The sequence below is a fragment of the Cladophialophora carrionii genome (assembly GCF_000365165.1).
Source record: "Cladophialophora carrionii CBS 160.54 unplaced genomic scaffold supercont1.2, whole genome shotgun sequence".
NCBI lineage: Eukaryota > Fungi > Ascomycota > Eurotiomycetes > Chaetothyriales > Herpotrichiellaceae > Cladophialophora > Cladophialophora carrionii.
In genome coordinates this window covers 1982356-2005016 of record NW_008481827.1, presented here as the reverse complement: position 1 = coordinate 2005016, position 22661 = coordinate 1982356, and the positions used below count along the sequence as shown (strand labels likewise).

General features: G+C 53.7%; 7 protein-coding genes across 7 annotated transcripts; 4 read left to right on the top strand and 3 right to left on the bottom strand.

Moving 5' to 3' along the window:
• Positions 1-577: 577 nt before the first annotated feature.
• On the top strand, positions 578-3366 carry G647_02795 (uncharacterized protein; the record flags this gene model as incomplete). The annotated part of the gene is made up of 3 exons (XM_008727141.1): positions 578-616; positions 672-2154; positions 2207-3366. 3 exons carry the CDS (start codon positions 578-580, stop codon positions 3364-3366), a joined length of 2682 nt encoding a protein of 893 aa, XP_008725363.1.
• Positions 3367-3843: 477 nt separating this feature from the next.
• On the top strand, positions 3844-5486 carry G647_02794 (uncharacterized protein; the record flags this gene model as incomplete). Its single annotated transcript, XM_008727140.1, has 2 exons — positions 3844-3918; positions 3987-5486. The coding sequence occupies 2 exons, from the start codon at positions 3844-3846 to the stop codon at positions 5484-5486; spliced, it is 1575 nt and encodes a 524-aa protein (XP_008725362.1).
• Positions 5487-5923: 437 nt separating this feature from the next.
• Positions 5924-7833, bottom strand: G647_02793 (uncharacterized protein; the record flags this gene model as incomplete). The annotated part of the gene is made up of 2 exons (XM_008727139.1): positions 5924-7294; positions 7366-7833. The coding sequence occupies 2 exons, from the start codon at positions 7831-7833 to the stop codon at positions 5924-5926; spliced, it is 1839 nt and encodes a 612-aa protein (XP_008725361.1).
• Positions 7834-8307: 474 nt separating this feature from the next.
• G647_02792 (uncharacterized protein) lies at positions 8308-11417 on the bottom strand (the record flags this gene model as incomplete). The annotated part of the gene is made up of 2 exons (XM_008727138.1): positions 8308-9228; positions 9366-11417. The coding sequence occupies 2 exons, from the start codon at positions 11415-11417 to the stop codon at positions 8308-8310; spliced, it is 2973 nt and encodes a 990-aa protein (XP_008725360.1).
• A 1135-nt stretch (positions 11418-12552) lies between these two features.
• On the bottom strand, positions 12553-14319 carry G647_02791 (uncharacterized protein; the record flags this gene model as incomplete). The annotated part of the gene is made up of 1 exon (XM_008727137.1): positions 12553-14319. One exon carries the CDS (start codon positions 14317-14319, stop codon positions 12553-12555), a length of 1767 nt encoding a protein of 588 aa, XP_008725359.1.
• A 584-nt stretch (positions 14320-14903) lies between these two features.
• G647_02790 (uncharacterized protein) lies at positions 14904-18575 on the top strand (the record flags this gene model as incomplete). Its single annotated transcript, XM_008727136.1, has 1 exon — positions 14904-18575. The coding sequence occupies one exon, from the start codon at positions 14904-14906 to the stop codon at positions 18573-18575; it is 3672 nt and encodes a 1223-aa protein (XP_008725358.1).
• Positions 18576-19310: 735 nt separating this feature from the next.
• On the top strand, positions 19311-21572 carry G647_02789 (acetoacetate-CoA ligase; the record flags this gene model as incomplete). Its single annotated transcript, XM_008727135.1, has 1 exon — positions 19311-21572. One exon carries the CDS (start codon positions 19311-19313, stop codon positions 21570-21572), a length of 2262 nt encoding a protein of 753 aa, XP_008725357.1.
• Positions 21573-22661: the final 1089 nt, after the last annotated feature.

Genomic DNA, 22661 nt, shown 5'->3' with positions numbered 1-22661 from the left:
TTGGCATTGGCTCCGGCTGCATGAAACATGTCATTCCCGCGAATGTGGGTTGACATCACTCGCTCCAGCCACCACCACCACCGCTTCAGTCTGCTGTGGCTTCCCGACGCCCAAAGCAGCTGAAGGTGGGGAAATTGCCAGTGATGGTGGTGGCTTCTGCCCGGGCTATTGCAGCGGGTCCGATGGCCAGATTCCAAATGGTCGAATGGCAGGTGCGACTGAGGAATCAAGGTTCCGCAGGCAGGAAAGCCCAAGCGTTCGCGGTGGTCGATCTTCAAGACTTCACATAACACAGCGTCATGTGTGAGCTCATGCAGACAGCAGCGAACAAGCCACAGTATCAGAGGGGCCACCAGCCCAGAATGACCATCTTAGTCCTCGTACTCCGTTCTCCGTACTTGTGATATAAACATCCTGTTTGGTCTCCCACCTTCATTTCAAGCGCGGATCTTTCGCCCTTTGTTTGCTCTCGCCTCGCCCTCCAGAAGATAAGCGAGTTCAGCCGAGTCTTACTGCACGTCCTGCTCGCTTACTGGCCTGGCCCTGCGAGGCTGTCATTCCGGCCTTGTGCTTCAAGATGGAGGGCACCGCTACTCACATGCTGTATCCCCGCCAGGTACGTTGTCCGGCTTGTCTCTGCCGCTGCGCTCACTGACTGACGTGCCACGCAGTCGGCGGGATCTAATCGCGACCAAGGCTCCAACTCGCTTTCTGGCATCGTGTCGACGTTGGTTCCCACTGCCATCATTGCCATCGTCGCCCTGGTCGTCTTCCTCCTCGTTCGAACCCGCTACTCTCGTGTCTACCGACCCAGAACCAACGACAGTCTCCTTGCGAAAGGATGGACAACGCCTCAATCCAAGTCAGGCTTCTTTGGCCTTCTTCGCAACTACTCTTCCCTTCCCGACGCCTATGTTCTCGGTCACAACTCTCTGGACGGTTATCTCTGGCTTCGCATGTTCAAGGTGTTGATTGTCATGTGCCTGGTTGGCTGCTGCATCACTTGGCCCGTCCTCTTCCCCGTCAATGCCACGGGACATGGCGGCCAAGAGCAACTCGACATCCTGAGTATGAGCAATGTTGCCGACCCGAAGAGGTACTACGCTCATGCTCTCGTCGCCTGCGTCTACTTGGGCTTCGTCACTCTCCTGATTGCGCGCGAAAGACTCAATTTCGTTGGGCTACGGAGAGCCTACTTCCTGTCTGCCGCGCACGCACAACGTCTTTCTTCAAGAACTATCTTGGTCATGGGATTGCCTCATGGGTACATGGAGGAAAAGCCGCTACGACAGATGTTCGGCGCCGCCGTGCGGCGGGTCTGGCTTGTGACAGACTGCAAGAAGCTCGAGAAAGATGTCAAGGAGAGGACAAAGACAGCCTTGAAACTCGAAGGTGCCGAGATGAAACTCATCAAGCAAGCCAATGCCAACCGACTGAAGGCCGAGAAGAAATCCAACGCGGCAAACTCATCTGAAGCTGCTGGTTTAGAGCCCAAGCGCTGGATCAATGAAAAGAAACGTCCCAAGCACAGACTGATGCCTCAATTGTGGAAAAAGGTCGATACTATCAACTGGTCCCGAGGCAGACTGGAAGAACTAAATCGGTACATCCCCGAGCAGCAGAATGAGCATCTCGACCTCAATCACACCAAGGTCTCCGCCGCCTTCATCGAGTTCTCTAACCAGACGGCCGCGCACGATGCCTACCAATCCGTTGGCCGCGACTCCAGGACCAAGTTCTCTCCTCGCTACATTGGCGTGCAACCCAGTGAGGTCGTCTGGCAGAACTTGGGCACGACCTACAGCTCCCGGAAGGTCAAGATCATCATTGCTACGGTCATCATCTGGGTCATGATTATTTTCTGGGCCATTCCAGTTACCTTCGTAGGTGCATTGTCCAACATCAACTATCTCACCAATAAGGTCTCCTTCTTGAGCTTCATCAACAAAATTCCAAAGGTAGTCTTGGGTGTCGTCACTGGCTTGTTGCCTGTGGTACTCCTGGCAATCCTCATGGCACTTGTACCCATCTTCTGCGGCTTACTGGCCAAGTACGCGGGAGAGCCAACGCAGTCGGCCATCCAGCTCAAGGTGCAGTCATGGTATTTCGCCTTCCAAGTGGTGCAGGTCTTCCTCATCACCACATTTGCCTCCAGTACGTCTGAATCCCGAACTGGATGTGTTGCACGATACTGACCAGCAAACAGGTGCCAGTGCGGTGACCACTCAAATCGTTCAGAACCCTGGCTCGGCACCCAGCCTGCTGGCGACCAACTTGCCCAAGGCGTCCAACTTCTATATCAGTTATTTCATTCTCTTCGGGTTGATGCAGGCGGCTCTCCAGTTGCTCAACATCGTCCCATTGCTGATGTACGTTCTGCTGGGCAAGTTTTTGGACAAGACTCCACGCAAAAAGTACAACCGTTTCGTCAACCTCCCAGGCATCGGGTGGGGCTCGACTTATCCCAAGTTCACCCTCCTCGGAGTGATCGCCGTCTCGTACTCGTGCATTGCCCCGCTGGTGCTCGGCTTCGCCACGATCGGATTCTGTCTGCTCTACCTGATGTTCAGATACAACTGGCTGTTCGTCTTCGGCAACAGATTCGACACAAAGGGCGAGGCGTACTCGAGGGCATTGAAACAACTGATGACGGGAGTATATCTGGCCTCTCTGTGCCTCGTCGGGCTTTTCGCCATTGGGTGCAGCAAGAGCGCGGCCAGTGCAGGCCCGCTAGCCATCATGATCGTTTTCCTGGTTGTGGTTGTCATCTTCCAATTCATGTTCGACCGTGCCATGGCGCCATTGGAGCAACACATGCCACTAGAGTTGTTGAACAGTAACAAGTTCAGCACCACGATCATGGAGCAGTTCATGGACGAACAACATTTGAAGCACGACAATATGGAGATTGGCGCTGGCTCATCGACCCGTGGCAACTCAACCGTCCCGACAGAGGTTGGCACCATCAAAGCCGAGGAAGCCGGCGACCAACCGGGCAAGAAGACGCAGTCCAAATCCCCACCATTCAACTTCTTGAGCCGACGCATTGAGCCACTCGCGTTGAAGTTCTACGAGAGTAACAAAAAGATTGTCCCCGACTCGGCCGACTCGGAAGACTGGATCCCAGGATATACCCCAGAGGAATATGAACAGTCGTACGTCAATCCTGCCATCACCGATCAGGCACCGGTCATCTGGCTGGCACAGGACAAGTCTGGTGTCAGTCGCATGGTGGTCGCGGAGAACAGAGAGGCGGGCATCCCGAGCACGGACTCGCACGCTGAGCTCGATGAGAAGAACAAACTTGTCTGGCACGAGGAACAGGTCAAGGAGATGCCACTGTGGCAGAGACTCGTGAGGTATTGAGTCCGATAGCTGGTTTCCCTACTCGCGGCTGTGTTAATTACTATGGACAAGTGGAGGAAGAAAAGCAAAAGCGATTGCGCACCACTGATGCTTACAGATAATGGAATACCCCTGGCGTATGAACAGGTTTAGGCTTGCCATAGCAAGCGACGAAACTGTAATGGTTAATGCTTGAAGTCATCTCCGGTCATCTTCGCCAGTTGCTTGAGCGCGTCGCCAGCGTCACCAGCGTCCGTCTCGAGGTGACGTCATTTTCCCGCGCCTTGAAATCCGAACGCGTCTCAACAATTTTGGCCGGGACAAGAAATCTGGCAGCATGTCGACGTGCTCTGTTTGCATACATGGTCACTGGTGCAAGCCTCATGGCCCCATAAAGTAGACACTTGACAGTGACCTCGCGGCTGTCGTGTCTGGGAGTTCCCCTGGTCACCATGACGCGTCTGCCTGGTTGACGAAGTGCCAGTTCAACGCCGCAAAATGGCGAATGCCAGCTACCAGAAGAACAACTACGGCTACGACGAGGAAGGGGAATCTCTGACAAGGCGAGCAATTGTAGGTTTGCCCCTCTTCTATTTGCTGCCCCCCTTACCGTCGCCGCCGTCTCACCGTCACTGCCTCAGAGACTCGCCCTCGCGCCGCTGCGCATCTTGACCTCCCGCGCCGCCATCAAGGTCTACCTCGCGACTATCCTCTTCCTGACCACCTCGGCCGTCCTGCTCACCGTCTCCTCCTCCGCCTACGCCTTCTTCTACTACAATTATATCCCCCAGATCAACCTCGAGCGTACCTTGTACCTACAATATGGCGGCGCAGGGGCTAGGGCAGGGGCCGGTCATGACCACGAACACCCCTACGCCATTGTCGCGCTGGACACCACCGCCCTGATCGCCAACCAAGCGTACGACGTGTCCTTGATTCTGGAAATGCCTCGCTGCGCCACGAACCTCAACGCCGGCAACTTCATGCTCGACCTGTCTCTGCTAGGTGGGGATCCCGACGACGCGCCACATGCCAAGCCGCCCGCCGGTGATGTTTCTAGCAGTAGTCCTCCACCACCACCACTGGACACCTCGACGATGATCCGCTCAGACGACGTGCTCCATCGCTCACGCAGACCCGCCATCTTGCCCTTCGCGAGCCCCGTCCCCGCACTGACCCGAACGCTGGTCTACCTCCCGTTCCATATCCTCGGGATGCGGGACTCGGATCGCTCGACTCTCGTGGTCCCCATGTTCGAGATGCTCGTGTTCGACCGGCGGCGATCCCACGGTGGAAGCACGGGACGAAGGATGGGAAATGTCATCCCCACGCACGCAAAGGTAGAGGTGCAATCGCGAGAGACCCTCCGCGTTTACTCTGCCAGGCTGGTCTTCCGGGCCCAATTCCAGGGGTTGAGGTACGTGGTCTACAATTACAGGGGCGTCAGCTTCGTCGTCTTCTCCGCGCTGTTCTACACAGTCGCCGTGACGAGTATGCTGTTGGGGTGGGGCCTCATGGCGCATTTCTGGAGCAAGCTCAAGATCAGCACCCAGCCAGATACAAAGAGGAGTCTACTCGCCGGCGAAGGGAAGAAGATCAAGCGCGAGGCCGAAGACGAGGAGCCGGAACAACGCCGCATCAAGGCCGAGGATGATAGTGGTGGTGGCGTTACAAAAATTAAAACAGAAGACGAGGATCCTGACTCGTCTCCCCACGGCGGATTGTCCATGTCGAATCTCTCGGACACGCCCGCCCAGTATCCCACGAGGCGTGGCCGACCGCCGTTGACGTACTCTGGACGGTTAAGTTCAGGTTCAGGATCAGGCACACGCACACACGCTGCGGAAGTGGTTGGAGGCCGTGGTGGTGGTGGTGGTGGTGGTGGTGGTGGTGACGATGCAGAAGAAGAAGAAGAAGAAGAACATCTCAGACGTCCAATGGGTGTTGATGAAGCGGCTGACGATGAGGACGAAGGGGACCACGACCAGGACCAGGGTGACGGCAGGCAAGAGGACCAGGAGATCAGAGGCAGGGCTTTCGACTCGGGCATCGGCACGAGCATGGAGAGCGAGCAGGCCGGCTCGGCAGGGAGGGCGACGGTGGTCAGGAGAAGAAGTTCCCGAGGGACGGGCAAGAGATAAAAACACACGTGGTAGAAACCAACTAATTATCCGCTCGAGTGAGTGAGTCGTAACCATTCATTGCTCCGGCTTGTACAGTAAGTAGTACGAGTACCCGCGTTCTTTTCTATGGTGCGGCGATCCGGTTCCGGTTCAAGCCACTGACTTGTCTTGAGCAGACTATCCATGCACATTCACATCGCCCACATTGTTTCCTGTTTTCGAAATCCTGACTTTTGCTCAGGCTCCTGTGACTCTCCTCATCCCTACAAGAAGCCTTTTTACCGCCAAAGGGCTGCGTTGTCATGCTCAACCCGATCCAGGATATTTTCCCTACCAGTCACGCAATCAAACGGTGCTGCTTCTGCTTCTGCTTCTGCTCCCACTCCCGTACCCGCTTCCCGACTAACTCATGTTCTTCTCTCCCACCGATGTCTCAGGTTCCTTCTGATGGCGTCTCAGACTCTCGGCAATTGGCATCCACCATGAATCTTTGGCAAGTTGTTCCTCATGGCTATGAGAAATCGCTCCTCCTGGGTCAATTCTCTGTCTGGTTGCTCGGGCACCTCTTCTTCCAACACAGGCTGATCATTGCTTGGTCGTCGGTCTGTCTCCGGGCTCTCAGCCGTGGTCGATTCAACATGGCGAGAACTGGTTGGCCTAGCGTGCATTGCCTCCAAGAATTGACTCTCGAACAGGTGCTTCGAAGACTCACGGAAGACCTCGTTGCTAGAGACTGAGGCCTCCTTTCCGCATTCGGGACAGGCGTCGCAGAATGTCTTTGAAGAGTAAATGTGCCTCTTGGCACAGGTTTTCAGGTGACCGAGTTTGTGTTGCCCCCAGAGCTTTTCAATCTCACGCACATGAGCGTTCTTGATTGCCGGGATCGGTGAAGACGTCGAGACCTCGTTCGCGGCAGCGAAGATATCGGCAAAATCTCGTGCAGTCTGGCCGAAAGGAGCACATGTACGAGGGGAACTTCGACTGAATTTCGTGGCGATATCCAAGCTAGTTTTGATGGCATCTTCGTCCATAGCAAGCGCGGTGTCTTCGACCGGACTGCCAAGGTGTACCAACTGGACTCTTGTCGATTTGGCGTAAATAAGGAACTGCAACTGCAGCAGCCTAATCTCGGCTTCGAGAGACGGGTTGGTCATGAGTAGTGGGTCAGCCAAGGCGTGCTTGCACAAACCGACCCAAGCAATCGACTCTCGGTGGACGAATTGTATCATCTTCAGACCTTGACGCTGGACACTGAAAGATGGGTCCTGCAATTTCAGAAGTTGATTTCCCAGCTTCAAGGCATCACTAAGACGTACGCTGACGACGCGGTATCCCAGTACATCGAAGTGAAGATGGAACATCAGAGTGTAGGATGGCACGATGTTGGGAAACGCGTTATTCAAACGCGCGAGGTCGCGCTGGACCAGATCGACAACGTTCTTCCGGAAATCCGTGATCTGATTTTGCAGGTCGAGAATCTCCCGGGACCGACGCAAGAGGAGAGCGGCATTGGCCTTAGCAGCCAGTGGGTTGGGACGAATGGCCTCGACAAATGCGTCAAACGTTTCGTCAAGTTGCTTCTCCAGTGTCTCGACCGCGGATCCAAAGTTGGCCAGCTTACGTCCCGTTTTGGCGAGAAGGAGATCCAGAGTGGTGTTGAATCTTACCAACTTGGAGTGGATTCTATACCGTCGCGTGCCTTCCAAAGGTGCTCCACATACGCATCTTGGCTCGTCGAGAGATGGCAAGCGGATGTCGGAGTTGATTGCTAGGATAGTCCCATTGGTGTCGACCTTGTACACGCCGAGGAGATTGATGGTATCCAACTGTGAAACCTCCACCGAGTGCCCACAATTTGGTGAGTAAAGTACTGTAGGTCCTGTCTCGCCTGTCGTACATTCCGAACAGACCTTCGAAGGCGGACATGTCTCGCCTTCCAATGAAGGACAAGCGTGACCACAGTCAAGAGTCTTCGGACATCTCTGGCTGCAGGGTAGTGATAAGCTCGGTAAGCAACACAGCATATCCGTTGCATCGTGTTTGCAGCCAGGAACGGTTTGCTTGACACATGGGTCACAACTGTCTCCACAACGACGCTTACATGGCCCATGCTCACAGCGGTCAGTACATGGTTCAAGGCATCCTGTCGGGCAGGCCTTTCCAGCATCATGACAAATTTCCTTGCATTTGTGACGACAGGCTTTTGATAAACCGCAGATTTCAACGCACGGCGGGTGGCTCTTCTCATTGCTGTTGCAATTCCCACATATGTCCTTGCACGTGTGCTGGCAAGGGAGCCACGCTCCACACGAGTGTTGGCAAACAACGTTGGCATTTGGGTCTTCTCCACAAAGAATATTGGCATTGTGGCCACAAGGTAATTGTTTGCTGGCAGTGATGGTCGTGCACGTAGAAATGCCTCCGGCACAAAGACGCTGTCCAGGGTGTCCACATTCAAGTGTGACGTTGTCGACAGAGACTGTACATTCTCCGCAATCCTGGTAGCAGCTCTTGGAACATCGGTGGCCGCAGTCGAAGACTTTCATGCACTCTTCCTCGCAGACCAAGCGTGCATGAAGCTGAGCAGGATGGCAGAGCCGACGGCAATTATGGCCGCAGTCCAGCGCCTGATTACAGATGGAAGAGCACTCCTTCACTCTGGTGAAGTCCTCTGGCTGCTGGACAAGTTGATTGTGTTCGGGATGAGCATGGCAAATAGTCATGATCGACGCCCCGATCCTGCCATTGAAGACTTGGATGATTTGTCTCCACATCGGGACCTGTGACAATGTCTGAGAGTTTCCGATTACATAGAATCCTGTCAATAAATGTTATTAGTCTATGTTGAAGACCACAACACTAGCGCTGCGTGAAGCGTGGAAGATTCTGGCGTGGAGGGGAAGAACTCACCGTTTCGAGCCCTGCTACAAGCGACATTGATTCTGTTGAGGGTCTTCAAGAATCCTGCCTTGCCTCCACTGCGGACGGTGCTCAGGATGATCACTTTGGCTTCTTGGCCTTGAAAATTGTCAACCGTGGCAATTCTGAGCATGTTGGACATGACAACTTCGTCTTTAGTGGTGCGGCCTTCCTCTCCTAGCGCGAGGACCTCCTCTTCGAGCAACGCTGCTCGATCTTTCTCGGAAAGCCAGATGTCGCAGGTTGCTCCCAGTCGCTTGTATAATCTCAGGAGCTGGCCAGCATATGGGGTGAGGACAGCGATTTCAGCTTGCTCATAAGCACCACGCCGTAGGAGATACTCAACCAGTGAGGCTACCATTTCCACTTCATGGAGATTGGCATGCGATTTCAGATCGTCCGACTCGAGCTCAGGAATCCGGTGGTCCCACCAGAACATGCGCTGTGCTAGACCTTGGACTGGAGACCGCACGTGTGTGGATTCATGATCTTCCAGATAAGGATACGTCAAACGAGTGATGTCGGCGATCTGAGGGTGCATACGGCGTTGGACGCTCAAATGGCTTGCTGGTAGACTGTATGCGCACACATCCTGAGGCATCATCAGCCGCTCTAGTAAAGATTCATCCAGCCGATATTGTCGCCCGACCCTAGACTCCAGGCTTAACATTTGCTCGTTTGCCTCGGGTCGCAGCTGCTGTGGATCGCCAATGAAGATTGCGTGTTCGAGGGAAGGCAACAGGGAGCACAAGGTGTGGGCCTCCATGACTTCTGCAGCTTCTTCGCAAATGAGTATCTGGAGATCGAGCGATCGAAGCACCTCCCAACGGGCAGCACACGCCTATAAACCAGTCAGATTCTGCTCGGAGCTACAAATTAGACGACAAAGGGGCGGACGAGTACGGACGCCTTGACACTGCTCCTGCTTGGGAAACGTCCCCGTGGAAAGAACCCGGGATTAAGCAAAAGAAAACTCACGGTCGTTGTCATTGCAATGATGTTGTGTGCTGCCATGATGCGGCCATCGCGCTCGTTTTGAACCCTCTCGATTTCCCGTTCGTGATGTTGAGACTCGAGATAGAGCGACATCATCTTCTGCGCGAGAGCCTCTTTATTAACTTGCTTCTCCCAGCTCTTAATCAGTGACTGGCGTTCTGCCAATGGCATGTTCCAAATGCTAGAGAGACCAGCACTAAAGCTCCGTAGCTCGGCATCCCATGACAGGTCAAACAGCAGCTTGTCGACGTCCTCTTCGGGGCGTTTATCATGACTTGCGGACACTTGAGCGAGCCTAGTTGCCAACTCAAGGTGAAGATCCCGGATCGTTTCCAGATCTCCTCCAGCGGACCAGTATTCGAACGTAAAAGATTGAGCCAGAGAAACCTTGGCGGTTGTTGTGAATTGTGCGTGAATATCCTGGTGGTCGCTACACAGTACGTCTCGAACATAATGCCAAGGGGTCACGCCAGTATGAGTTTGACAAGAAACAGCTATAGACGTTAGTCGTGTTTGTTCGGCTAAGGAAGGAGATGTAGTACCTTTGCACAATTCATCCAAGCCAGCAAGAGACTCTTTCTTTTGCAGCGCATGAGTATGCAACACATTGGATTCCTCTCTCTTGAATCGAGTCTTCCGTCTGAGGCCGCGGATGTTTATGCTGTCAGTCCATTCCTCCTTGCTGCCTGATCCAACCCGAAGGAGACCAAATACCCCAGCGTCTCGGAGGTCAGCAAGGAAGTTGTCTAAAGCATGGTTTGTAAGACAGACCAGCAAGACAGGCTTCTGCGCCGTTCGGGACTCAAGGACTGCCTGCGCCACTTTCAGACCCAGATAGGATTTCCCACAACCCGGCGGACCCTGCGTGCAAGCAAAATCACGTATAAGACTGTCTCTGAATGCCACAGCTTGACCTTCATCCAAGGTCGTTTCGCGTTTGAGGATATCGAGCGTGGATGGCTGGCACAGGTCTTCTAGAGACACAGAAGTGATCGGGGAATGAGGTCCTACAATCTTCGCGAGATTGTACTTGAAATCTGGAGCGCGTGCATAGGACGGTGGAAGGCACGGGAAATATGGTGGTAATCCGACAGCGGAATTCAGCTCCCGCGCGAGCAGCGCGTCTTCAACATGGACTCGCGGGGCGACATACTGCGAAAAGGCGAAGTCTGAATCTTTCATGTCCTGCAAACACTTGAGGCAGTTGTAAAAGCCTGCAAAGAGAACTTTCGGGAATTCGACGAGGTAGAGCTCATTGTCCGTCTTCAGTCTAAGTGCGTGACGGCAGAGTTGCAGGATGTCGTCATGGCTACTCGGTGGGAGAAAGGAGAGTTGGACGGCAGCTTGGGTGCCGCGACCGTCGAAGGCATCCATGGAGAAGGTGGTCTGAGCTAGGCTGACTTCCATATAGTAGACTGAGAACTCCATTGTGGTATTGTTCAACTGAAGCAGGGCAACGAGCATGCCTCTCTGAAAGTGACCAGCGTCGTACAGCTTCCGACCTCGCATGAAAGGGGGACAATCATAGCTGACGCGGACCACCATAGATTTGTGCTCATGAGAGAGTAGTTCTTGCACCTTGATGTTGCGATACAAGAAATACCGATGGCCTGCGTTTGTCTCCTGTCGCACATGGGCCTCCGAATCTATGCCGGTCTTCAGGAAGGCGATTTGTGCCGCGGAGTAGCAGATATCTCGGATCATTTCTGTGCTGTCGCACCTCAATTGTCTGAAGAGGGTGTCTAGGTGTCTGCCGGGTCCGTTGTCGAGAAAGTGCTTTTGGATCAGGTCTTTCTTAGGCATATAGACAGGCCGATCGACCGCGAGGATTTCATCAGGGGTTGGCAGAATCTTGATTTTCCTGAAGTCATCGTGGTCGTTGTTGTGTCGTGGTCCAAGCTGCGAAAGCCTACCAGGGCCGTCGTCGGTGAAGCTGAGTGGAGGACGTGGGTCAGGAGAGAGAATGCTCGCGGAAACGCGCTCCGGCAACAGGCCGTCAGGGCCCGGAGGGATGTAAGCTCTGATCATGGCCATACCATTGATGGTTTCAAGATCGGCCGGATCTCTGTAGTGTAAAGGTAAGCGATGCCGGACAACCTGTGTCTCACCTTGATATCGCCGCGCGATTGTGCGCGACTAATCAGAGTCTTGGCGGAGTAAATTACTATCTCTTGAACGTGACTAGAAAGTGAAGAGTTAGAGCTCGATGAGGCAGTGACAACTCTCCAGGTGGGTTGCGACAAGCCATGATAAAGATCCGGGTCACTAAAGATGAGGCTCCGGGTCAAGTGAAGGTGAGGGTCTAGATCAGTGAAGATGAAGGTCCGGATGAGGCGCTGACTTTTTATGTCCTCACTGGGAAAGCGCAGCGCTGGCCCTTTGCTGCATCATATTCTCCAGATGATACATAGGTCATGGTGCACGAACAGTCGACATGCCACGTCGTTCGTTCCATCGCAGACTGTAAGCATTTGAAATAGTATGGCATCGAATGTCACTTGTCACCTAGCCATCGCAGACAAAATGGTCGTTTGTGTAGCCATTCAGCAAAGAGCAACCATCAATACCAGAACCACCCACATCAGTGTTCATTTCCTTAGAGCTAAGACATAGTGTCCCGCACGCCTGTTGTCATGTGTCGTAATGTTCATCTGGCTTAAGATTAGGTGAAAGCGTCGCATCTCACCACCCTCTCGAACGAGAAGAGTAAGGCGTACGGCTTCCATGGCAGGGCCACCCACAGCCCGAACTAGGCGTGGATCTGTCGCTCCAAGAGCAGAGAGACACTTCTGCTGGTTTAGAAGGAGAAACCTGACGACATTCGACGTGATGATAGCAAGCTCGACGTCTGGACAATCTCCACGCTTGAGGAAACTGTAGCGAAGGGCGGAAAAGATATCCGTCTTCTTTCTGGTGCCACCTAAAAATAGGTTTAGACCACAAGGGCATGTTCCAGGTAGGGGTCGGTACTGAGTTGGCCGCCAACTTTATCCTGATCGGGCCACGGCGGTCCTGTATTCTCTTTTACGTTGCTGGATCTACGACCATGAATCCGAGGATCATCGCTGAACTACCTCGGAGGACCGTGTTCAACTCGATGAGGTGGGCGAGTAGCTTGAGTATTTAGAAAACACAAGTCTGTAGGTTGGCAAGCTCCCACGTAATGAGCTCAATGCGCTGCCGAAAAAATATTGCCCGAACCACTGAATAATGGGCCCGGTGTCGACCTCTGCCAATGGCTGAATGTTTTACTCTCCTTGCCCTCCAGCAGCATATGTAAATCCTCGCTTTCCGGCGGAAGCTGCAATCCATGCCCGGGCTTCGGATACAGCGCTGCATGCTCATCATAGTATCCGTCGTAACCTTCATCCACCTCGTCACCCTCCCCACCATCCTTGTTCCTAAACGATGGCACTTTGGACACCGGCGTGACATACGTGGAAGTAAATTGAGCCTGAGGCATGACCACCGGAGGAGGCGCGGGTGGCACGAGTGTTTGAAAGATGGGCAGATCAGGTGCGAGGTCGGAAGCGTGCAGCAGACGTAGAACCAGGTCCTCTTTGGACAGCGTTTTGAGATATGCAAGCTTCTGCTCGGGGGCTAGAAAGCGTCCTCCTACAAGCGGTCCGGCATATGTGGGCGCTTGCTGAACGGCTGGTGGTGCAACGACCACAGGCTGAGCGCTAATCTTTGCAGTTGACTTCTTCTCCTTCTTTTTGCCATGCAGGATCCGATCGCATTCGGAACAGTACCATTCTGCTTTCGTGTCTGCAACCGTCTGTTTCGAGATTTGAGGTTCGTGACAACGCTGGTGCCAGCATTTGTTGCATGCATCGCAGAACACAATAACATTCCCTGGTGGGCCATGTCCGCGCAGGCAATGTTCGCACAGTGCAAACTGCTCGCGACCACGGTAGATCCTTCGTTTGATTTTCGGGTGAGTCTTGATGGAGGGAGTCGAGGTTGAGCTGCCATTCACGTTTGGCGTATTGCGCGAAGCTTTGCCAGACGGGCTTGCGCTTGCGCTCGCGCTCGCAGCAATAGTCTTGGTGAGGGGAGTTGGTTTCTGTGTCTGCCTTCCAGATCGTGTATGTAGGGTAGGATTATATTCCTCCGAGCTCTCTTCGGAATCCAATGCAGCCGGTTCTGGTGACGAGGCCCACCGGAGAGAGAAATCAGAACCAGGACTTTTACGCTCCTTGCTCTCAGGTCCTCGACCGGGGGAGGACGCATCAGCGCCGTCGACGGACATTACCTGTGGCGATGGCTGATCCCCAACCTGCGACTTTCTTGGTCCACGCTTGATCCCAGGCCTCCCCCGACCGAGCCCTTTCCCTGACACGACTGAACCATCAGGAAGAGTATATTGTTTGTTTCTGCGAGACCCATTCCTTTTCGTGGCTGCGATTGTCGCACTCCCCGTTGCGCCAGGTGTGTGAACCTGACCCGTGACCATAATCGTAGCAGAGTCGGCGTGCTCCGCAGTGCTCACAGAACGTGGGGCTTGATCCACGTTAGACGAAGGTGTCGAATATTCGAAATCGTGGTCGTTATCGGTTTGTGCATCTTCAGGCCCGGGTTTGGCACCTTTGGGGAAATCGGGCATCCCACCTCTCAAGTTAGGGATACTATCTTTGATAGACGGAGGCGGCGTGTGACCTTGAGGCAAGATATCCGGAAACAATTCACGACGAGGCCCTGGACCAGGGTCGGCGGACGGCATGAATGGTGCCTGGGGAGAAAGATTGTTGGCTTGATTGGAGGTGGTTAAATCTGCGCGATCATTGGTGCGGTGGCACGTAGCCTGGAAGCTTAGAGGAGGTACAGCAGGATGCATAATGAAAGTATCGTGAGTGTGCTGACGGAGCTCATCGACATGGCCCCAATAGCCATTGGTCTCGCTCGAGCCGTTCGGATCAGTTGGTGGGGCCGCCATTCCAGCTTGTTCGGGATCTTCAGCGTGTGGTTTCGTGTTCTGATTGGGATGACAAAAGCGTACAGTCGTCGAACGTATTAAAGTAACAACATAATTTCTCCCGGCACAAGCAAGTGACTGAATCGAAGCTCGTTTTGGACCCGATTGTGCGAGGCCCGCGTGAAATGGAAAGCTGCTTGATTTGCGTGTCGTCGGCTCGACCTCCGAGAATCTTACAAGTCGGAGATGAAACACGTGAGGCGAGAAGCTCAGCACGTGACATCCACTTACCTAATCCTGATTGGCAAGTCACCAGAAGTTGCCATTAAGCGAACTTCTTCCGTCGTGATTACGCACAAATGGCGCGTCTTCGATCAACGTCTGCAACCACTTCGAGGCCATTGTGCTCGATCGCTTTACGCACAAAATCCTCAGCATGTTTTGAGGACAAAAGCTGGGGGGTGTACAGCAGGTTTGCTATTGTGCTACACCTTCGTGACTCAACTTGCTTTTCCTATCACATTCTCACCCTTCTGTCACCACCGTGTCACACACGGGCTCATACACTCCTGCCCTAGTGATCAAGCTCCCATACCACTTCCGTCATGGCCTACACAACCACACTATTAGTGTCAAACATCCACTGCCCGTCATGCGTCTCCTATGTCCAGGATATACTGCGTGGTGTCAGCGGCATCCAATCCGTCCATGTTTCGTTGGTCGATCACCTTATTCGCGTCAGACACGCGCATGACTCAACCCGAGATATCATTATCAGCGAGCTAATCAAGGCGGCTTTCGAGGTCGAGCATGTCACAACCGTCGACCCAAATGGTGTCCAGAGCCACGAGTTCGACGTTCCAAGAAGACCCTTATCCTCCCGAGCTTCTCGATCCACATGGCTTACGACCCGTGCCCAGCGCAAACACATCGAGAACTGTAACGCATGCCAGCGTGAGAAGGGTCGAAAATCAGGAGCGAAAGTAGGCTGGTCTTCTCTGGCTCGGAAGCGTCGATCAAGCCCGAGCAGGAAACCCCCGAGCAACGAGGCCACTGCTGCCTCGAACGATACATTGGTTGACGAGAAACCTGCAATAATTGACATCAATGGTTCAACCGACGAAAGCGTCAGCCCACGGTATGCAGCCACCGTCTCCATTGGTGGCATGACCTGCGCATCGTGCACAAGCACGATCACTAAAGCTTTGCACAATCTCAGCTTTGTGGAAACTGCCCAAGTCAGTCTTATGACGAATACTGCACGAGTAGTCTATTCTGGTCCGAAGAGTAATTCAGACAAAGTCGTTGCAGAGATCGAAGACGTAGGCTATGAGGCAGCAATTGACGGGATCGAGCCTCTGGGAGAAGCGAAGCCCAAACCGGAAGCTGAGGATGACAATTACAAAGTCACTCTCAGTATCGAAGGCATGACTTGTGGAAGTTGTGTCGGTACTATCACGCGAGGTTTGCGGGAGCTTCAGTTTGTCAAGGGCATCAACATCGATTTAGTTGGCAATCGAGGCGTCATATCCTTCTCTGGCAAGAAAAATCTGGATATCTTACTCCAGAAAATTGACGACCTCGGCTATGATGCGACAGTTGTTAAGCTCGAAGGTACTGCCACGCAGGTCGCAAGCCCGGAGCAGGAAAGAACGGTCCAACTGAAGGTTGACGGCATGTACTGCGACCACTGTCCTGACAATATCAGACGCGCCATCAAGTCTTCACTACCCACGAGCCCCGACAGAGTCTATACCATAATTCAGCTTCCCTCGCTGGATGACCCAATCATCACCATCACCTATCGCCCTTCCAGTCAAATCAATGTGCGGAGCTTCGTCGCTGCCATCGACGCATCACATGAAGCCTTGTCCGCAACCGTGTATCATCCACCAACGCTAGAAGAGCGGTCTCGCCGGCTGCAACGGAAAGAGATGAGACACATTCTTTGGCGACTGCTTTTCACCGGGATAATCGCTGTCCCTACCCTCATCATCGGGGTCATCTACATGAGTCTTGTGCCCAAGTCAAATCCGACCAGGCAATGGTGGGAACAGCCTATCCTTGCTGGTCAAGCCATGCGAATGGAGTGGGCGTTATTTTTCATGACAACGCCCGTCATGTTCTTCGGCACGGATTTGTTTCACGCCAGGGCGTTCAAAGAGATCAAGGCCATGTGGAGACGGAACAGCAAGATTCCGATCATACGTCGATTTTACCGGTTTGGCAGTATGAACTTGTTGATTAGTGCCGGTGCTGCTGTCGCATACTTCTCGTCCTTGGCCGTCTTGATCATGGATGCGACAGATAGCTCACATAATATGCGTCAAAGTCGCTCTTCCGACACTTACTTCGACACGGTAACATTCCTTACCTTCTTCATTCTCATCGGTCGATTTCTCGAAGCGTACAGCAAGACCAAAACTGGCGATGCAGTAGCAATGCTCAGTAAACTGCGGCCTTCGGAAGCGGTTCTTGTGGAAGACAAAACTATCCGGACGATCCCGGTGGATCAATTGGAAGCGGGCGACCTGGTTCAGATCGCCCACGGGGTTTCACCACCGACTGATGGCACCATCGAGCAGCAGGGCATATTCCTCTTCGACGAAAGCTCCCTTACTGGCGAATCTAAGCCTGTGAGGAAGACCTTTGGCGACCAAGTGTACACAGGATCCGTCAATGTCTCCGAACCTGTTCGAATCAGGGTGAATGAACTCGGGGGCACTTCGATGCTAGATCGGATTGTTAATGTTGTCCGTGAAGGTCAAGCGAAGAGAGCTCCCATCGAACGCATTGCAGATATACTCACAGGCTACTTCGTGCCAGTGATAACGCTCATTGCCATTGTTACCTGGGTTATTTGGCTGGCCTTGGGCCTGTCAGGTGCCTTACCACGAGCATGGCTTGATGTGAATCGTGGTGGCTGGCCTTTCTGGTCTCTCGAGTTTGCAATTGCTGTCTTCGTTGTGGCTTGTCCTTGCGGGATTGGTCTTGCCGCCCCGACTGCACTGTTTGTTGGCGGAGGCCTAGCTGCAAAATATGGCATTCTGGTTCAAGGTGGCGGAGAAGCATTCCAGGAGGCATCCAAGTTGAATGCTATTGTTTTTGACAAGACCGGCACGCTCACTGAAGGTCAGATGCGGGTCACTGACTTCGAACTGATCCAAAACGGCCAGAGCTATACCTCGACCATTGACGAAAACGTCATCCTCGCCATGGCTCGCAATTTGGAAGAGTCGAGCACTCACCCTATCGCAAAAGCGATTGCGTCCTATTGCGCCGAGAAATCCCCAAATGTGACGGTGGAGTCAGAAGAAATAAAAGAGATCCCTGGTCAAGGATTGACTGGGAGATTCGTCGTTCGCCATGATTATGCCAGCACAAAATACGAAGTTGCACTTGGCAACGAAAGGCTGCTCCAGTTCATCGACTCTTCAAATGGTGGAGAAGCCAAGCCAGCCCCAGTGAATGAGGCCACGAAGGTCACAGTACAGGACGACTTCTATCTTAACCCTATCCTGCGAAAACATCAGTCTCTGGGGCATTCAACTGCGATATTCGCCGTGCGACAGTCATCAGAAGATCTTGCGAAAGGCAAGGCACCGTCGATTTACCGGACCGTGGCTCTCTTTGCTATCGCTGATCCAATCCGTCCTGAAGCGCCCAGCGTCCTTCACTTACTACGCGATGCTGGCCTCGATGTTCACATGTGTACTGGCGACAATCAAACCACGGCTCTTGCAATTGCTTCACAACTGGGCATTCCCGCCAGTAACGTCCGCGCCGGCGTTCTCCCGCAAGATAAAGCAGCTTACATACGCGAATTGGAAGGGGTTTCATCCACCGGCGGCGCGGCTCCGGATGGTCGCAAAATCATCGCTTTCGTAGGGGACGGTACGAATGACACCCCCGCGCTCTCGGCCGCAGATGTCTCCATTGCCCTGTCATCGGGCTCGGACGTGGCAATCACCACAGCCTCATTCATCCTGCTCAACTCAGACCTCAACACTATTCTGTCGCTCGTCCGTCTGGCCAACCGCGTCTTCCTCCGCGTCAAGCTGAACTTTGCTTGGGCGGCAGTTTACAACCTATGTCTGGTACCTGTTGCGGCTGGCGTATTTTTCCCTATTGGAGCGAGTGACAGCAAGGCTGGATGGAGGCTAAGTCCTGTTTGGGCAAGTGTGGCTATGGCGGCGAGTAGTGTCAGTGTGGTGATGAGCAGTCTGGCTTTGAGGCTGCCTGAACTCGAGCTGAGGAGATGGAGATGGAAGAAATAATGGGATGCACGTTAGTTGATGCGATGGGATTTTCGATAGCTGCTCAGGTCATTCACCGCTTCACCGTGGTTATGGGCGACACTATCCATTATAACCAGCCAGGCACGAACCATGTAGAATGCCATCAATGCTTCTTGCCAGCTACGCCAGGGGGAGATCTCCTCCTCGAACAGATATTGTGACTCGTGCGGGTTACTTACCCATAGCTGCCCCGGGAACCTCGCCACTGGCACCTCTGGTGAGCGTGAGTATGACTAATCAGGATGGCCTTGGCCGTCTCGCGCCATTTCCCTCTTCGGGCGAGCATAGAGCGGCGCGACCTGCTACTCAACGGGGCTCCCACATCTTGGCACATCGCTCTGAATTCACGCCAATCGACGCAATCAAGCGTGTCAAGCAATCGGAGCCGCTGCTGGCGTCCTATCAGAGTAACTGACAATGGCCCCTTTGCCGAGGCAGAGTCTCCAACATGGGTCGTTATCCGAGCATCGCTCCGCATATCGGCTCTATTCTGATCCGTTGCCGTCTCTCTGAACCCTTCAACTCCAATGGATCTCATTTCCTCGGCATTAGACGATAGATAGACTTGGACGTTAGACAGCGAGAAGGCCTTGCGAGGAGAATTCCTCTCTGCATACAATGCCATTCAATCCGGTCGGACTTCCACTCGAGTATTGCTCCAGAGAATATCGAAAAGAGTTCCAAAACTTGCCGCAATTCGCGTCAGTGACGACGATGTCGACAACGTCAACCACTCCCTCGCCGGCGTCTCTCAGCAAGTCCGCCAGCATGTCGCAACCAGAGCTATTATGGACACCATCCGACCCAGAGTCAACATTGATATCCCAGTACCGTCACCGGATCAACCACAAATTCTCCCAGTCGCTCAAAGACTCCCATGATCTCCATACCTGGACGGTGCGAAACCCACATGAATTCTGGATCGACCTGTACGACTACTGCGGTATCATCCCCCCGTTACCGAAACATACGAAGCTGGCGTATAACCCCAATCTCAGGCTGAGGGATGTCCCGACCTTCTTCCCCGGCTTACGGCTGAACTACGCAGAAAATGTCCTTGTACCAAACACGCAACGGGATCCCCATGCAATTGCTTTAGTCGGTCTGCGAGAGAACGGACTTTCCAACCCCGAGAACATTACCTGGGCCGAACTGACCGAGCTCGTACGACTCACTCGCTCGGCAATGGTTCGACAGGGTATTCAGCAAGGCGATGTGATTGCTGCATTGATGGCGAATTCAATATGGATCATCGTGCTGTTCCTGGCATCAGCCTCGATCGGGGCGGTCTTCACTTCCGTGTCCCCCGACCTAGGCGTTCCCGGTTGCGTCAGTCGATTCTCTCAGGTTGAGCCGAAGTGGCTGTTCACGGACACGGACCTGGCGTTGCGCGGGACCAGACCATCAATGATGGGCAAGGTGCTCCAAATACTCAGGTCTCTGCCCAGAGACAAGCCCAAGCCGAAGGTCGTCTTTGTGCCGACATGCCACAAGCCCCATCTGAAAACCAACCTCCAATACGTTCGCCCCGTCAATGACGCTATTTCCCTGGCCACATTCCTTGAAGCCTCCCGCCCTGCCGACAAACTCACGTACACGCGGATGCCGACAGACCAACCCCTGGTGATAGTGTACAGCTCTGGCACGACGGGCGAGCCCAAATGCATCGTCTCTCCGCACATCAGTATCCTGAACTACAAGAAGATATCGCTGCTGCACAATGGACTTACCCCTCAATCCACAGTCTTCCAGTACTCTTCGACATCCTGGATCCTGTGGAACGTGATGAACGGACACCTTAGCGTCGGCGCCAAAGTCATCTGCTATGACGGCGGCGCACTATACCCCGACCCTAGCACCATGCTCCGCATCATCGAGAGATTCAGGGCAACCTACTGGGGCACATCGCCGCGCTACCTCCTGGAGCTTGAGCAGTCCGGGATATTGGACCCGTCGTCGCCAACCTACCAAAAGCTTGACCTCTCGTCGTTGACACTCGTCACATGCACCGGCGCGACCCTCACGACGGAACAATTCACCTGGTTCTACCACCCCGTCCGTGGCATCTCGCCCACCCGCAAGATTCACCTCTCGAGCGTCGCCGGCGGCACGGACATTGCGTCGTCATGGATCGCAACCAACCCGGCTGGCCCCGTCTACGCCAATGAAATGCAGCTCTGGGCACTTGGCCACGACTGCGACATCCTTGACAGCGAGACCGGCGAGAGCATAGCACACACAGGCATGCCAGGTGAACTAGTGTGCAGGAAGCCTTTCCCCAGCATGCCTTGTCGATTTTGGGGCGACACAGGCAACAAGAAATACATGGAAGCGTACTTTGAGAAATTCCCAATCTCGCGCGACGGCAACGCCGAGAGCAAGACCGTGTCCAAGAAGTGGTCGTGGCTTCCAGGCAAGGCGAACGACAAGGCGGACGCGCTCGAATATCTGGACGTCTGGGCCCAACACGACTTCATCACCCGCAACCCCAAGACAGGGGGACTACAGATCCTAGGTCGCAGCGACGGCGTCCTCAACCCGAGCGGCATCCGTTTCGGAAGTTCCGAGATCTACAATATCGTCGAGGGGCCGCAATTTAACACGTTGATCTCCGACACGCTGTGCGTGGGCCGTAGACGGTCGCATGACAAGGATGAAACCGTGTTTCTGTTCGTCATCATGGCGCCTGGGCACGAGAATGACTTCACGCCTGCATTGGTGGACAGGATCAAGTCGGCGATCCGCGAGGGACTGAGCCCTAGGCATGTACCGAAGTTTGTGTTCCAAGTCAAGGATATTCCTTATACGGTCAATGGGAAGAAGGTCGAGATTGCGGTGAAGAAAGTGATTAGTGGGGCGAATGTGAAGGTAAGTTCGACGGTACGGAATCCCGCGAGTCTCCAGGAGTATGAGCGGTTCAGAGACATTGAGCGGGAGGCAGGGTCGTCGAGGAGAGGGCGGGACGCGAAGCTATGATGCTGGAGGTAAAGATAGGAGAATATAAATAAACCTGGCTCGTCTCAGGCGTAGAGATAGAGATTGGACAAAGACGGGAGGAACAGCAATATTGAGAATGTCCTTTGTTGGAGAGTATTGAACCAGGGATGCTGTTCTCTGTTTCCGAACAGCCAAGCAAGTACGAGTAAGTTCTCCTGGTCTATATTAGAACTATAGAACGGACTACATGGATATGAATTGTACCGAGTCGCTTCAAGTAGCGTAAGCAGGATTGGGGTACGAAACATACTGTGTCACCCGCTCCTGTCGTAAGCTCCGCCATAATACTTCGTCTTGAGGCTCGCTCCTGATTTCTCAGCCTCGTCCTCCAGCCTTGCCAAATCCAAACCAAGATTACAAGCTACTCAATCTTTAACAAAGGCCATGGAGGGAATAATACTAAGAACAAGTAATGGCAAAGCTGAGTAGGAAGATGTCTGGCGTACGTCTCTGTTGGCCTGTGTTTGTTCCGAAATCAGGCGACACCGAAGGGCATTGAAACCTCGTCCTTAGGGCCCTTCACTTTGCATCACGAGGCTGGTATTTAGCATGTGACTGCCTATGAAAGCTCTCAACGAGGCTATCGCTCGTACCTGCGCTCTAGGATGTGAAGAACTGCGCGTCACTGCGACTGCCATGTTTTCCAGCGCCCTAGATCGGTCCACCACCAATGCCCCATGCCCGTGTATTGTACCATTCGACAGCTCGCCTTCATCACGACACATCGACCACGCAATGCGACACCACGGAACATGTAGATGAACAAAACAACAGCGACACCGACACTCCTCGTTCCTCGAGCCGCGGTCCACGCCCGGGCTGAACATTGTGCTTCCTTCCTGCTGGTCTGGCCTTGAGATTGCACACCGAGGCTTCCACACCACGATCTGCTCAAGATGAAACTGCAAACTCTCGGACCTCTCCTTCTCACCCTTACCTCTCTCTGGTTCAGCTCGCCCTTGCTGGCAGCAGTTCCTACCTTCTGGATAGATCCGGCCTTGCCCTTAGAGTTCAGACCTCGTCTTTCTGAGATTTGGACTGAGTGTATCCAGCTCGCTAGGTTCGCCG